The sequence below is a fragment of the Prionailurus bengalensis genome, chromosome B1 (assembly GCF_016509475.1).
Source record: "Prionailurus bengalensis isolate Pbe53 chromosome B1, Fcat_Pben_1.1_paternal_pri, whole genome shotgun sequence".
Classification (NCBI taxonomy): Eukaryota; Metazoa; Chordata; class Mammalia; order Carnivora; family Felidae; genus Prionailurus; species Prionailurus bengalensis.
The window spans coordinates 59,705,551-59,722,140 of NC_057344.1; the positions used below are offsets into that span (position 1 = coordinate 59,705,551).

General features: G+C 38.6%; 1 protein-coding gene across 6 annotated transcripts in view; it reads right to left on the reverse strand.

Annotated features, from left to right (window-relative positions):
• The window catches only part of PALLD (palladin, cytoskeletal associated protein), a 409,470-nt gene that overhangs the window by 6,580 nt on the left and 386,300 nt on the right, over positions 1-16,590 (reverse strand). For all 6 annotated transcript variants that reach the window (XM_043565870.1, XM_043565862.1, XM_043565886.1 and 3 more), the window contains 4 exons: positions 14,414-14,563; positions 5,469-5,563; positions 3,446-3,578; positions 404-611 (listed from right to left, as the gene is read on the reverse strand). In XM_043565870.1, coding sequence (XP_043421805.1) covers positions 404-611; positions 3,446-3,578; positions 5,469-5,563; positions 14,414-14,563 — 586 coding nt within the window. The remainder of the gene's footprint in view (positions 1-403; positions 612-3,445; positions 3,579-5,468; positions 5,564-14,413; positions 14,564-16,590) is intronic.

Sequence of the window (16,590 nt, forward strand, 5' to 3'; positions counted from 1 at the left end):
AGCCAATGCCTCTTACTTTAAAAACTGGGTAGCACTGTATGCATCAGCCAAATCCTATATGTAAGTTTGGTTCTGGAATCCAGGGTGCCATTGCTCCTTCTCTATGGAACACTGGAGGCCAACTCACACATGAGAAACAGAATGACCAGAACAGCTGCTAAATTCCTCCTCTCTCTTGGCCAGGCTAATGGGAGAAGGGAAAGATAAATAATAATGGCTACACTGAAAACAATTAATGTTTCTGATTTGGTAAGTCTTGTGTCCTAATTGGCTACTTTGATGATACACTCTATTTTTTTCAGCAGTTTTATGTGTTCTCCATACTGGTTAATAATGCAGGATCAATTTACATTTTTACAGCCGATACTCATTCTGAGAGGAAAAAATTCACAGACTTGCTTACCAGCAACCACAAGCTCCAGGCTGAATGAGTTTTGTCCTGCTCGATTAGTGGCTATACATGTGTAGATGCCAGCATCTCGTGATGTGACTGGCTCTATGATCAGAGAGTGCACCCCGTTCTCACGCACGAGCATCTTGTGAGCGCTGTCGGGGCGTATAGGTTTTCCATCTAGTTGCCAGCTGAGATCTGGGGTTGGTAACCCACTGACCTAAACCAGAAAGGAGCATATAAATTTCTCTAATACTGAAACAATGAAATCGTTAATAGCTGGGAAACCACCATGATTCCTCCTTTGGTACTATAAGGATGGGTTTTAGTGTCGGCTCACGTTACTCCTTTGCTTAAACCTTTCAATGGCTTACTGAGCAATCATGGACTCCCTTCTAAACATCTCTTGTATCTCTTAGATCTCTTATAAGATATCTTAGATCTCTTATATTTCCTAGAGAAAAGGAAAACAGGGGACTTAAAAAAATTTGTTGTCTTACCTCACCAGGGTTATGAAGATTACTGGGATCAGGGTGCTGAGCTCTTTGGAAAAAGGTGTCCAACCACAATAACACACTCAGCTGGCATTTATACACTATAAAGCTTATTATCAAAGGGCTGCCATAGCTATGGAGACATCAGTTAATGCATCCATCAGCACACAGAGCTATTATTATTTTATCATCTTTGAAATTAAGTAACAAGAGCAATATGAAATTACCCAGAAAGCCATCTCAACAAATTAGCATCACAATGGAAACATAAAATCCTGAGAGCATGACAGTTGTGTTGACCAGAGACCAGATAAAAGCACATTTAATTGCTAATAACACATTGTGCTGTGAAGGGGTAGGGATGGTTGCCATCTGTCAGCTCTTTATAGTTTTGCCCTTGATTGTCCAAGGGAAGAAAAGCACCATTAAGGAAGGCTTTTTTTTTTTTCCCACCCCCACCCCAGATTTACTAGTGGGAAATTGCATACAAAAAGATGTCATTTGGACTGTAAAATAATTCTTTTGAAAAACCAGCTCTGCCAAGTTCCATTCTTGCCGCGTGATACTGTCATTTAAAAGAGTATCTATAAGATACCCATCTCTGCACATATAGCAAAGTTCTCGAGAATTTAAGGGAAAAAAGTAAGGAAACTGAAATTACTGGCTAAAAGGATGAAGACAGTTTGGAAACAAACAGCAGTAGTTAGCTTGGCTTTGGAGAGGGCAGGCTCTCTGTTCTCCATCTGGGCACCTGCTCTCCCTCAGCTCTCCACATACACTGCTTTACCTGTTTGGAGGTCACTAGAGGGAGGAGGAGGAGGAGAGTAGACACTCCTGGTCAGGCTCCAGGCCTTTCCCAAGGTTGGGGGGGGGGGAGAGGAGGAGGAGGAGGAGGAGGAGGAGAGTGGACACTCCTGGTCAGGCTCCAGGCCTTTCCCAAGGTTGTGGGGGGGGGGGGGGAGGGGAGGAGGAGGAGGGGAGGGGAGAGGAGGAGAAGGAGGAGGAGGAGGAGAGTGGACACTCCTGGTCAGGCTCCAGGCCTTTCCCAAGGTTAGAAATAAGGTGGCACTGCTCACTGCCACCTTGCTAGGTTAGATCCTGACCGAGGTCATGGTATGTTTAGTAGGAGAGTCCTTCAAAGTGACTGTGCACTCTCAAACCACTGATCCACATGCATCTCTGCCAGTACAGACCTAATCACATTAAAGGCAAAGGGAAAATGCCCACTTCTTCTACCCCTATTCTAATTCCAGCTTTTCTGGTTGTGTAAAGAAGGCCTGATTTCAGAAATTTAAGGTCATTATAAGCAGGTCATAATTTTGAACAGATACATGCTCTGAGGTGATATGGGGATGGGAGGCGGGAGATGAGCAAATTTGTTACTAGAGGGATTGGATTAGTCATTTTCCCTTAGCACTTAGTACCAGGTCAATGGTAGTGTCTAGGAATGCACCTAATGGGTTAAAAGCAGGGGAGTGGTGCTTTTTTGGGGGTAAATCTATGTGTTGCTTTAGTGATATAAGGATTACTTTGATTTTTTTCTTCTTAAAGCTTACATATACTGATAATTTTTTTCTTAAAAAAATGTAGATTTTTTTAGACCTTTTTACACATGAAGTAATAATCCCTTGGTATCATCTAATAACTAAAATAAAATTTACTCTGTTAAATGTCATCTTACAGGTAGTCTATATGAATTAATTATAGACCAAAAATATACATATAAATACACAGATGCTGAAACTCAACTTTTGTACTTATACTGTAGAGAGAATTATGTTGGAAAATAAAATACTTCTGAAGAGTACTTTTTAAAACACATTTCTATAAACCTAGATTTAATACTCAAGTACTTTACATTTGTGTTCTGCAATCCCAGACAGAACCAGCAGAGGGACCCCAAATAATTTTTAAAAACCTTTTCCATATTTAAGAGCTAAAACATAATAAATAATGGGGCAAAAAACCAAAACAATCATAAAAAATTTCAGAGCAGTGGTAATTAAACATTTCTGGCCTTGAGCTCCTTTGAGAAACTGGTGAAAGCTATATCATATACATAATTTTGTATGCAATTTCAAAACTCACACACCTAATGAAGGCTGCCTCCCCAAGGACCCTGGGTTAAGAAGCCTTGCTGTAAAAAGGGTGAGAGAAGGATGTCACTCTAACCTTGGAAATGGGAGGAATAAAAGAGTAGATACATGACTACAAAATTTATATGAAAAAAGAATGAAGATAAATTATTAGGACATGTAACAGATTTAACACATTTACTACTTCAACAAAATTGGAAACTTAAAGGGAAAAAACCTCCCAGTGACTTTGTACAGTATGCTATATAGAGTTCTAAAGAAAGAAAACATTTAGTAAAAATTTAAAAGAATGACAAAACAATATATAAACATCTATTATATTTCATTTTTTTCCCCTATGTATGCTGGAAAACATTTTAAAGATGTATGTATACCTTACATAATTTCCCTAAAAGGAATTCAAGAGTAATGTCAGTGAGGGGAGAAGGGAAGCCAGAGATTTGCAGGCAATAACCAGCTCTTACTTTACAATCCATTCTGCAGAGTTTTCCTTCTTGAACAGTTAGGTCTCCAGGAGCCTGTAAGAAGTGAGGTCTGAAGAATCGCTCCTGAATTGGTTCGTTTTCATCTCCACTGTCCCTTGATCTAGAACGAGGCCTTAGCACAAGACAGATAATAAACAGATAGAAAGATGAAAGGAAAGGAAAGGAAGAAAACAAAGAGGGAGGGGGAGGGGAAGACAGAAGTTATCTTCAGACTCTCAGTCATTTATTTTTTTAATAATATGTGGAGCAATAATATAATTTCCTTACCTGATTCTTACTCCTACAGTTTACACATAAAGTCAAAAAAGCAAAACCTTGTTCATTTCCAAGTTTATTAGAAATTTAATAGTCTGCTACTTTCTGGTGTTAAATAACTCTGCTATCCTAATTCTTAGAGCTAATATGAATAATAAAAGGGGAAATGGGAAAAAATGAAGTACTCTATATTAACCTATTTTTTTCCTAAATACTTTCGAAAGCTATATGAGAAGTAGCAACAACTGCTGCTCATTTTTTGCCAAATCTTTTTCAGTAGTAATTACAACTTCCCACTATGATTTTAAATTTATAGGAAATTAACATTTCTTATTATTTTGTAAGAATTTCAGATCTTTCCAATCAAAATTCCTTTTCATATTAACCAGGAAAACAAATTATATATTTTTTAGCTTTAAAATAAAATTGTGCAAATCTTCCAGATTTTGTGTACCTCTCTCACTTTTAAGTATGTTGCTAGAGGCACCTTTAAGAGCAATAAAATTTAAAGTAATTGCAGGGAAGATGTAAGAAAGGAACAAGATTGTCACTAATCACTAGAAGAGAAGTTTAAAAACATTTAACCAGAAAAAGCAGAACAAATGAAAGAGCGATATAATTAATAGGTCAGTAATTCCCAGTTTTAGGTAGTTTCCTCTTCTCTAACTACAGGTCTAATTTATGAACAAAATGCTTTCCTAGGAACATGGACAGTCTTAAATGTATTGAAGACACAAGTGAAGCAGAAGAAAAAAAAATGCAAGAGCATGGATGTGGTACTATGTTGTGTTTACGTTCACACATACAGGCACAGGTTCCTGTGAACAGACACTGTCACAAACAAGTTAGAATTAAACCCCCGTGTGTTTCAGAGCCAGAATTGTCTTCCAAATTGTTGAACAAAGGACTCTGTGCATCCAATCACGAGGAGATGCAGAAACACCACTTGTTTGGTGCTTACCTTTTGTGAGCCTAACTTAGTATGCATTCTCTTCACCAAAAGTGTTTGGATCTGTGGCCTGTAGTTTACTGTCTGGGCTATTTGAGCATACTGTGTAAAATACCTAAATAGGAACCCAAGATGACAGGCTGGTTGACTTACCATATTCTTTTTTTAAGTGCAATATCCTTTCCTTGTCTCTGCCTACTGTTACTCCATCAACATCCTTGCACAAACTCAGGGTTAACTGGGACTAGAAAGCACACTCTATTGTTAGCAAGTATTTGTTGAGCATTTAAAATAGGACACACCTTGCCTACAAAACTGTCATCTAAAATAAACTCTTTAGAAGTGACTGAAATGTGAACATTAGGAAACTAGCTGATTTTAAGAAATCTAGTGGCAATAATTTGTAATGGGCAGTCTAGACAGCTGTTGGTTGGAGAAGTTTGGTTTTGAATATCTGTGTATCGTTTACTGGTATTTTCACATTAATGTGCTGCCATTTAAAGGTGTTGAGTCTTGATATCTTCATACATAAATTGGGCCCAATTAACAAATTAGTGATAGTATATCTAACTGGGCTTAGCGACATTGGCAACCGTTTGTTCCTTTCCCGTTTCTGAATTGCAGACAAGAATAATCAGGGAGCCGTACAATGTATCATTTTAAGATTGTATTCACTTTCTTCTGTCTTGCAACTGTGTTCACTTTTGGGGTCATATCACGGTTCTAGTAGTGTTGAATTTATAGTAATAACTGAAGTGAAACCGTAGTAACACCTATGAGAAGCAACGTGTGAAATACCTTCTGACATGAGGATGGCCTGAGGGAGAGCGGGGACTGCGACCTCTTTGGTTTACAGCCTGTACCATTAGCCGTCCTGTACAACTGATGCGGCCCTGTCAGAGACATCAGGAAAAGAAATGATTTGCAAGCAAAACAACTAACCTTCAAGCACCACCGTGTTTACTGTCCTATTCTCCATAAGACATTATTTCTTAACCAATAAATAGACCATATTAGTAACGACACCAATCCCTCTCAGAAATGTACTTTCCCTGAGTTAAGCTCCTCAGTGCACTCTGTATTTAAGGAACTCAGTGACTAGGTCTGACTTAGGACTCTTAAAAAAGCTTTACTGTTTTATCTGGAATGGTCTTTAAATGACAATCCTTCATGAATTCATTGTAATCTGCTATGGTCTCCCTAAGACACAATGTTGGATTGTGAACTATGGCAGGGGGACATTACTCTCTTGTGATAATTCCATTTTCATGGTCAAATATCTATTGGTTGTAGCTAATTCTGAAATCAAACGAGATGATTTTAGTTTTCTAACATATCTTTTTAGTAATATATTTTTTAAATGTGAGTAGTGTCTCTTCCAAAAACCATACATTAAAGAGATGCCAGCATGATAAAATGAACATTATGTGAGAATACACATGGGGGTGTCAAGGAGAGTATAATGACCCATACATAGGTCATCATATTCGCATGAAATGAGCAAAATCATGACTTAAAAATCAGAAGCAGTTAAATATCTAAAATATGTGGGGGGGCGGGTCATATGATATGGGCCTATGTAATGAAAAGCCATATTTTCTCTCTCAAATTTTCTCTCTTAAAGTTGCTTGTCAAATTGAAAAACTGATAAATGTTCTCCTAGGATAGACAAAAGTAATACTTAGAGGACTCAGATGATATGAATAAATCCCCACTGTTACTCTGGCTTTTTGGTTTAGCCCCTTCTTTTAATTTTTCCCCGATTACTAGCAGAGTGGCAAAATCAGTGATTTTCTTCTCTCATATCCTAGGAGAATGTGAGCAGTTGTACTTCTAAATTCTGATAATGGCCGGAAGGGAACGGCAAGAGAGGAAAAATGATAAGCAGATTATTAATGATCAGACTCAGTGATTTCTAGCTCATAGTGGATGAGCTGTCCTCATGTACACTTAGAGTCAGAATTGACAAGTGAATCTCCTTTTCATTCCAAGTTGCCAGTACTGGCAGGTAACAGGAGCAAAGGTGTGCTGTATGCTTTGAGGAGCTGCTTTCTGAGTTCCAGCCGATGATGAACTACGTGAGGGGGGCACAGTGCTGGAGGGGACACACAGAAACCTCACAGCAGGACTCAGCGAAGGGCAGGAATCTAGTCAGCAGGGTTGTCAGGGTCTCCCCGCAGACTGGACTTCTCTGGGGCCTTGACCGCTCCGAAAAGGCAAAGACACTTAGTGCTGTAATACAGACAGGAGAAGAACCGGGGGCTATCAGATAGAAAGAGGTGATCATAAAGAAAGGAAACTGAAGAAGTGTTATCCCACTAGATATGTAACTTCCCCTGGCATTCACAGTACTTGCTACTGAGGTCATATTTAAACATGGCCTTTCTTGAAAATTTCCAAGGAGACATGAAGTAGAACATTATGAGGGGGATTCTTTAAGAAAAATTAAAAAAAAATTTTTTTTTCAATGTTTATTTATTTTTGGGACAGAGAGAGACAGAGCATGAACGGGGGAGAGGCAGAGAAAGAGGGTGACACAGAATCGGAAACAGGCTCCAGGCTCTGAGCCATCAGCCCAGAGCCTGACGCGGGGCTCGAACTCACGGACCGCGAGATCGTGACCTGGCTGAAGTCGGACGCTTAACCGACTGCGCCACCCAGGCGTCCCTAGAAAATTTTTTTTTTAATGTTTGTTTATTTGTTAGAGAGAGATGGAGCACAAGTGAGGGGCTGAGAGGGGGAGACATAGAATCCAAAGCAGACTCTGAGCTGTCAGCATAGAACCTGGCGCAGGGCTTGAATCCACGAATGGTGAGATCATGACCTGAGCTGAAGTCACACCCTTAACTCACTGAGCCACCGAGGCACTCCGAGAGGGATTATTTCTAATTTAGATTTGTTGCATCTGAAGTTCAGGTCAGTTCTCTCATGCTAATCTCTTGCCAAACCCTTGGGAGGCCCCCCTAAGCCAGCCTGAAATCTGAAAAATTAATTTTCTCTAACCCCTGTAAGTCTTATGCCTGCTACAGAAAATCTAGACGTGACTTGTTTAGAAGACCCCCGTTAAAATTATGCAATCGATGCATTGTAGTAACTGATTTAACAAGTGAACATGTAAGATCCATGGTTCTTTTGGAAGCCAAAGGCAAGGAATTTTATATTTTGTTTTATACAAATAGCTTCAAAATTGTACTGATATGGGATATGACTTCCTTAGTATTTGCTTTGCTACTTAAGCAAATAATTTTAATATGAATATCTTAAAATAGATTTATATAATTTGTATACATTTTTCCTCATTGTGTAAAACCCAGAGGACCCACAAGGGAAGTTAACATTAAGTTATCATTTCTGTGGTTAGAGAAAGATGTAAGTTAAATTCAATCTTTAACCTTGAATTTGGGGAAGCAGAGAAAAAAATTTTCTCTAACCTGGATTTGAGTTTTGACTTTCCGAAGATTTTGGCCAAATCACCAAATTTGTTCAAGCCTTTGTTTCTTCTGTAAAAACCAGCGCACTATATTTGTCTCACATGGATGTTGTAAAGATTAAATGATGTAACCCAAGATGATCTTCATCTTCCAAATATCAAATGGTACTTGATGTCATAAGTTACCAAGTTACCATTATTAATCATTGCTGGTATTTTTACTGTGAGTCTGAGACATTATACATGCACAAACATGCACCAGGATGATTTTCAGGGGTCCCAACAGCTTGGTTGACTGCAGTAAATTTTTCCAAGTGGTTATACTTTGCCTGAGTATGCTTTTACCCCCCCCCCCTTTTTAATTCCTTAAAATAACTCTTTTAATGAGTGTCTTCCCTGCCCCTCAGTGCTCTTAATGCTGGGATGAGCCTCAGACACCTTTGTATGACACTCCCTAGCTCTGGAGTCAGTCTAGGTTTATAAACCAGTTCTGTCCCTTATAATTGAGTGACTTTAGGCAGGTAATTTAACCTCCTGAGTTTCCTCATCGATAAAGTAGGACCATATAGTTAATCAATCCTGCAGGGGTTCTTATGAAGATTAAATGAGTTAGTAGGCGTAAAGTACTTAGTATTATGTTTTGCACACAGTAAACACTCAAAATGTTAAATTATTATAGCACTGAATATGGATATAATTATAATAACAACCAGTTGGACATGAAGCATCCCTTAGAATTGTTTTAAAAACATTTTCTTTTCAAAAAAAATTATTTTTTCATATGCAACAGGTTTTCTTTCTTCTTTCCTTCTCTCTCTCTCTTTCTCTTTCTTTCTCTCTTTCGGTATTAGGATATAATTTACTCCAAAGGAAAAACTTATGCTATTGTTTGAAAGGTGCCAAGCACACTGGTATAGTCACTGTATTTATGTAATGGCTGCATTTGAGGTATGGAGATAAAAGTTGTCCTACTCAACTCTAACCACTAGACTCCACTTAGGATAAACCCTGCCTCTTCTTCCATCTCCAAAAAATAACAACAGGTTGGTATACTGCTTTGTCAAGATTACACATTTCTACAGTGTTTTCAAGATTTCTACACTACTGCTTAGAACTATATACACAAATAGTGCCACAGAGTATCTTCCTAACTACCCAAATTTAAGAAAAAGGAATATGTCACCATTTGTCACGTTTTTAACTCCTATACCATCTTTCACTTCTGAACATAAAAGGGGAAGTCATGACCTTCAGGAAGCAGAATTGTTAGTTTGATAATACAGTATTATTGGCTAAATACATATTACTAATCAGTAAATGACCAGGAGCATTTAGAAAGCATCCAGGGGCGCCTGGGTGGCTCAGTTGATTCAGCATCCGACTTCGGCTCAGGTCATGATCTCACAGCTCATGAGTTCGAGCCCCGCATTGGGATCTGTGCCGACAGCTCAGAGCCTAGAGCCTGGAGCTTGCTTCAGATTCTGTGTCTCCTTCTCTCTCTGCCCCTCTCTGCTCATGCTCTGTCACTCTCTCTCTCTCAAAAATAAATAAGCATTTAAAAAAATTAGAAAGCACCCAAACTCATAAGCTGTATAATTTTGATATTTTTAGTTAGAAAAAAGATCCCAGAATTCACTGTAACACTGTTGAAAGGATGCCTCTGGTGTATGCAATTGAAAGTTCAGATTTTTAAGTCTGACCATCTTATTTATGAAGGTCATACAAAATTTTAATCATATTAATGTGCAAATGAACCCCAGTAATCCTTGTGACTGCTGGGCTCTGATGGACATTAATGCTGCTGCATTTGCTTTTAACTTTCTCATTTCTATCTACTTTATTATTAACACATGAAGGAGTAATGGAAGTGAATGTTTAAAGTTTGAAATGAGCCAGGAAACCTTATAATGCTAAAACAAAACACAAGCAAACCAACTTCTTAAATTTAATTCAGCTGTGTGTTACTTTTCTATTCCAAACAAATCCACGGAGTTTAAAGCTATAGAACAATAAGCTTGAATTCTTAAAGTGATTATGTATTAAACATTCAGCTTGTAAAGATTATTCATGCCTCACGCAAAGCCAATTATTTGTATAATATGGAAATAACATTTATATTTCCTAGCTTATGAAATTTAACTGTGGCACACAGGTCTTTATATAAGCTTGCCACTTGTATACATAATGCAACTTGAGGAAACATCAAATTGCAAAACAGCCCTTCCAGACTCCAAGTGCAACACAGCGTAACTTAGCAACACAACAAAAAGTAAAACATTCGTGTTTAGATTTACTTGCATCTTAAACCGAGTGTGCGATCCTCATTTTGGCATTATGTTTGGTGTAGCACCGCACAATCACTCATTGTTTCACTAAACTATGTGACTGCTTTGGTCTCTCATGAATTGCCAGAGCCGCATACATGGCGTGTGATACACAGTCCAGTATGTGCTTGGAGCTGTGGGTTCCATCCCAAGTAGAATTTGGATGCAGTCAATAATATCTAACGTGTTTCTTATTCCCCAAAGATTAACCCAGGTGGAAAAATATTCTATAAAATATTCTGCTAACCTTTAGTATTTCTCTCTTTCCTTGGTTCTCACCCTTTCTCCCGGCTGCTTTGTGTAATTATTTTCCACTGCTCAGGAAAGCCCTGCCGTCTGTGTTTCATTACTGAACTCATTTTTCCAGGCCAGCCTTTTCCTCTTTCCCTTGGTCATTCCACGTCATGTACAGTCCAGTGTACCAGAAAAAAATAGAAGGAGCTGTCTCCCTTTCAAACTGAATGCTTTTAAAATGTGAAAAAAAAGTTTAAGGTAACTAAATGGCATCAAGGAATTGGGGAATCAACTTAAGTTTTCCTTTGACTATATGTTATGCCTTCATGATTAATGTATCCTGAAAAATTCAGCTTTGACTCTGTAAATGTTTTCCAGTGCCTTATTATCATGCTTCTTTTAAATCAAATTACAAAATGGCAAAATACTTTAATATACAATAAAAGATGTTATAAAGTAGAGATGAAATAAAACACTGTTAAACATTTCTATTATGGTATTCCTATAGCAACAAATGATAATGGTCTGCTGTTTGTCATGGTTTAAATACCTCTTTGTCCTTCTAATGAATGGTAGAGTTTGTTCCAATTTCTAGGTGATAACTCACAAAACCTACATGTGGCATATTTGCACATACTTGCTCAGTATTGAAGACGCCAGGAGAGGAAAGGAGTTTTACTCTCGAAACTAAAATCAACCAGGCAACATGCTGAGACTTGGAATGGCATGTAATACCAAGTACCCTAAATCTAAAAATTCTCTCAGCAATTTCAATCTGAGGCCTGCATGCCCACTTTTAGGATTTCCTCAGATTCTCTTCACAAGTTCCCCCTCCTATGCCTGCCCCTGGTCCTTAGGTAGAAAAGGAGACTTAATTTAGCCTCACCCTCTTTAAGTTAGAATACTGGATGGATCAACTCACACTGAGAGGTAGTTGGAATTCTTGGTATCAGGAAGTGCTCTGGTTACTGTGGCCTCGGAGCTCTTTGAATCTTTTGCTCCCTCTGACAGACCCAGGGCAGTCACATTACTGTTTGCTGAAATCCCAGGTGAGATGGGAATTCTGTTAGAAGGGCTGGGCTTTTGGCAACCTGATGTAAACTGGTGCACTTCTCATTCCTTTGTCTCCTCTTCAAAGGGTAGAGGCCAAGATTGAGAGAGAGTTAACGGAGGGACTTACCCCGGGGCTTGGTTAAAGCAGCAGAATTCGCTGGGGGCTAGGGACTGAGATGAGGGCCCTGAGGGTGCTGGGAGCAAAGCCACTTCCCAGCTTCCTGTGTGGCTCCCGTCAGCTGTGCTGTGGGTGTGGCCGGTCTCCTGCTCCCAGCTCCCTCCACCCAAGCCCACAGCTGTGGCAGTTGTGGCACGGTCACATCTGCTGCCTGACTCCTTTCCCATGGGGGTGGTAAGGAGGAGAAGCCAGGAGGTCAGAAGACCACACACCAGCAACATGTTGGGTAGAAATTCCATCCTGAACTGACTTGCCTACTCTCTAACAGTTCTGTAGGGGAGTATCTAGAAACAGAACTGATCCTTCACATCCTGATTCCACAGGCTCCTGCCAACGTTTAGGGCTGCTGCTTTAAGACAGGGTTATTAGTGTCTTTGAATGAAAATAATGACAATAACTAGCTTTTACCGAAAGCATATTATATGCCAGGTAAACCAAGTATATTATTTAAATCCATATTATTACTCTTATTTCACAGAAGAGGAAATAGGCACAGAGAAATTATGCCACTTGCTAAAGGTCACATAGGTGGTGAGTGGCAGAGATAGAAATTCAACTCAGATCTGTCTGATGCCAGAGTTCATGCTCTTAACCCCTGAATGACACCATTTAGGCTCTTCGGTAGCATCAACCCTGTCCGATATTTCTGGCCTTTGTGGTATTATTTCTTTCCCTTCCTCCTCTTCTGTATTACAAAGGGGATCTTCAGCAGCCCTCCTGTATCTAATGACTTCAATAGATATCGAATGACTTCAACTAGTTTGTCAGTAGTTTAAATGCTCAGAGGCTGGCACGCAGTCTCCAACTCTGCACCCTGCCACTGGCCATGAGCAGCAAGTCCTTCCCCGTTTAGAACTTTTCCATATGTAAAACTAGGTTAGTATAATTTGAAGAAGACTAGAAGCAGACTCATAATTGCAATTTTACATTTATGTTCTTTGTTCTATAAAACCGCTGACTCCAGTAACAGTTTAAAACACTCGCTAGGAAAAATGCCTCAAAATTAACATCGGGACCAGCACTGGGGAGTGCTGGAACACAGTTAATTCGATCTCCATAATATATCCCAGGCTTTCTAGGGGACAGAGGAACAAAGGACCCAGCATGAAGAAAAAGTTTGGATTTTGTGGAGTTCTCTATTATTTTAATTAAAGGCATAAAATTGAGAATTGAAATTTGTTAATAATATTCAAGGAAACATACTGAAAATACAGTAAGAAAAAAAAGCAAGTTGCACTTCTGTTCCCTCAAATCCTCCAAATATGAACACAAATAAGTATTAAAATGTAACTTTCAGTAAGAGTTGCGCTTTTGACTATTTTTCAAGGTGATGGTCATGTATTCACCGATTGAAAAATTGGAACCTGGAGAAAGTGCATATTTACCATGGAAATTGTGACAGTGAAGTCGGCTGTGCTCCCTCACAACCTGATTTGTGGAGAATTCGAGTTCCATTCTAATCTTAGTAGTATTGCAGAAACAGATGTTTATATGACAATGTAATATTAGGACAAGCATTGCACAAACTGTTAGAGGTCTATAAGCTTTGCTGAAATTATTTGTATCATTTTCTAACATTTCATGTTTCCTTCTAAAGGAATAATGAAATATGGAATGATATAAATAGATCAGAGATTTAAAAAACATAACTGGACAATCTTCATTAGTTCTATAATTGTTAATTTTAGCTTCTTTTTTTTTTTTTTAAAGTGACTTCTGCTGACTTTGTAAAATTACTCTGTCACCCATGGAGGTCTTAAGGTACAGAATCACTCCTTACTCACTTTTGCATCCTCTGTACCCAGCAACGTGTATCAAATATATATGGTACTCAAAAAGGAATCTGCAGGCTTGAACTGGGGACTTGGTACCAGTAGCTGCCTGTTAAATTCTAAAGGAGTCAGCTGGTTTTTTGACCCTAAATCTAAGGGAAAATACAAGAGAAAACATTTGGATGGAAATAAATAATCCTGAATGCCATATGTAGATGCTATCAAAATTATAATTTATCTACACTTATATACGACTTAAATTCCAGTGAATTAAGTGTATCTGTATTTCTTTTAAACATCTTACTTTTTTGAGGATTTTTACTACAGCCTATTGATATATGTCACTCACTACACTTTTCTCCTTTTTTTTTCCTTCATAGAACTTAATCCCATCTGAAATTATATTATTTATGTATTTGTTTACTGGCTTACTTTCTATCTCAGGACTTTCTTCTGTCCAGCACTGCAACCCCATCACCTGCATAAGTGTACCTATGAGGCCCTCAGTAACATTGGTGGAAAGAATGCACGTCTACACTGGAATTACTCATGTGAAAAACACCTGATGAAATAGATACTAATAGAGAATTTTTCTATCTTCTGAAATCAAGATGGATATAAAATTTGGGAAAATCATTTCAAGTCAAAGAAATAAGATTCCACCTTTTTAATTAAACAGTTCCTTTCTTCAAATAAATGCCTGTAAGCACTATGCACAGAACTGAAGCCAGACCTATACCCTTAATCTTTACCTGAGGGTTTGCAGCCATAATTGTGTAATTGCCATCATCATCTAGGGTGGAGGCTGTGGTATGGAGAGAGCAGGTCCCGTCAAGATCTCTTTGAATGGTGTAGTGATCGTTCTTTGGAGAGATCTGCTTTCCATCTTTAAACCAATAGATCTGTGAAAGGAAACAATGATTAAAGATTAAGTATGTGTGTAGTATTACTCTGTTTGGGGGACTGATAAGGAATAACTGTGTGATCTGCAGAGCTGATCTGAGTTTTCATGTTAAAATGTTAAACAGAACATCTGAACAGGAAATTGATTTTTGAGTGAAAAAAGTACGTGAGAAACAGGTTTAATTCTATTTTAGTTTTTAAAAATGATGTATCTTGGGGCGCCTGGGTGGCTCAGTGGGTTAAGCGTCCGACTTCCGCTCAGGTCATGATCTCACGGTTTGTGGGTTCGAGCCCCGCATCAGGCTCTGTGCTGACAGCTCAGGGCCTGGAGCCTGTTTCGGATTCTGTGTCTCCCTCTCCCTCTGGCCCCTCTCCTGCTCACGCTCTGTCTCTGTCTCTTGATAATAAACGTTAAAAAAAAATTTAAAAATGATATATCCTTATATTTTAAAAAGTATGTATGTAAGTAGGTATTCACATATTACTCACATATTTTTTTTACATATTATTCATCTGGAGGGATCTAGATTGAACGTTGACAGTAATAAATTCTGGGGTGGCTTCACAGGCATTTTCCATTTTTGCTTCTATTTTCAAATGTACTGAATTAAAAATATTACTTGTAAAGGTAAAAAGGTATTTTATTTTATTTATTTAAAAAAAATTTTTTTAATGTTAATTTTTGAGACAGAGGGAGACAGAATCCAAAGCAAGCTCCAGACTCTGAGCTATCAGCACAGAGCCCAACGCGGGGCTTGAACTCAATTGTGAGATAGATCATGACCTGAGACAAAGTTGGATGCTTAACTGACTGAGCCACCCAGGTGCCCCAAAAAGGTTACTTTAAAGAACAATAATAGACTCCTTACTCCATTCCACTGAATTGTGTTCGACAAAATGGCAGTGAGGAGTGAGCAACAGTTAAGGGTTGGTGGTGGGTGGAGGCCTACTGTTTTCATTCTGGGCCAAGGAGCATATGCTCAAAGTTGAGTGTTTGTCAGTTCTCCCCACTATGTTAAGGAAAACACAGTAGTATTTAAACTTACAATAATTTTCAATAATATTTTAACTTGGTTTGATAGAAAATTAAATGTGAAGAATAAAGTAAAAATAAATCTGGACTAAATAACACATTTTAAAATGGTCCAGTTACCTCTTCCCTAGGTCCTCCTACCTTTTGTCATCTTTAAATAAAATCACTGTCCGGCGGATCCCTCATGATTTAGTTATTATTTTGGACGGTTGAGACACAGGGCCATCATGATGAATCACAGTGCCAGCAGCCGTACCATGGCCTAGATGCAGAACTAACGCCTGCCATCAGCCCGCCTCCAGACTTCTGGCTAGGGAACTAAACAAATCCCCCTCTCTAAAGCCACAACAAGTTCTCTGTTGTCATCTGTGTTCCTTGCAAACTCAAGTTTCCTAACTCATTCCTAACAGAAGAAACCTCCTTTAGAGCCTTCAGTTTTTAAAATGAGCTTCTTCCTTAATGTAAATCAGAATGCACATTGAGACCACAACTGGCATTCAAATTCAACTCTCTATCAAAGCTTCTGAATCTGAAAAATCTTTCCAAAACATACATTTCTAAGAAAGGACGGGCTAGAAATATATAGCACTAAATAAGGGCATGAATAATCGGGATCTGACTGCTGTAACTCTTCCAACCCCCATTTTTCAATTAGCTCTAAATTTACAGCCTGTATTGTTAATCCACAGAACTAAAGATGAATCACCAACTAGACTAATAACTCTCAGTCTTAAAAATTGAATTATGTAAAGCATGATACTTCATAATTATCATTCTCTGCTTGGTGGTTTTATTATTTCTGATGGAACCCAGAAGCTGTGATTAGAACAGTTTCCTCCTTTTGCATTCTGGCCACTATGCCAGTTCTTCAGAACTGTTTCTTTCCTTTAATCCTATTCCTCACCTCTGCTATATCTGGACTACAACTTTCAAATGAGAATTAGGAAACAGTCCAACAATTTTACCAAGACTGTTGATGGAGAGGGAAGGGGA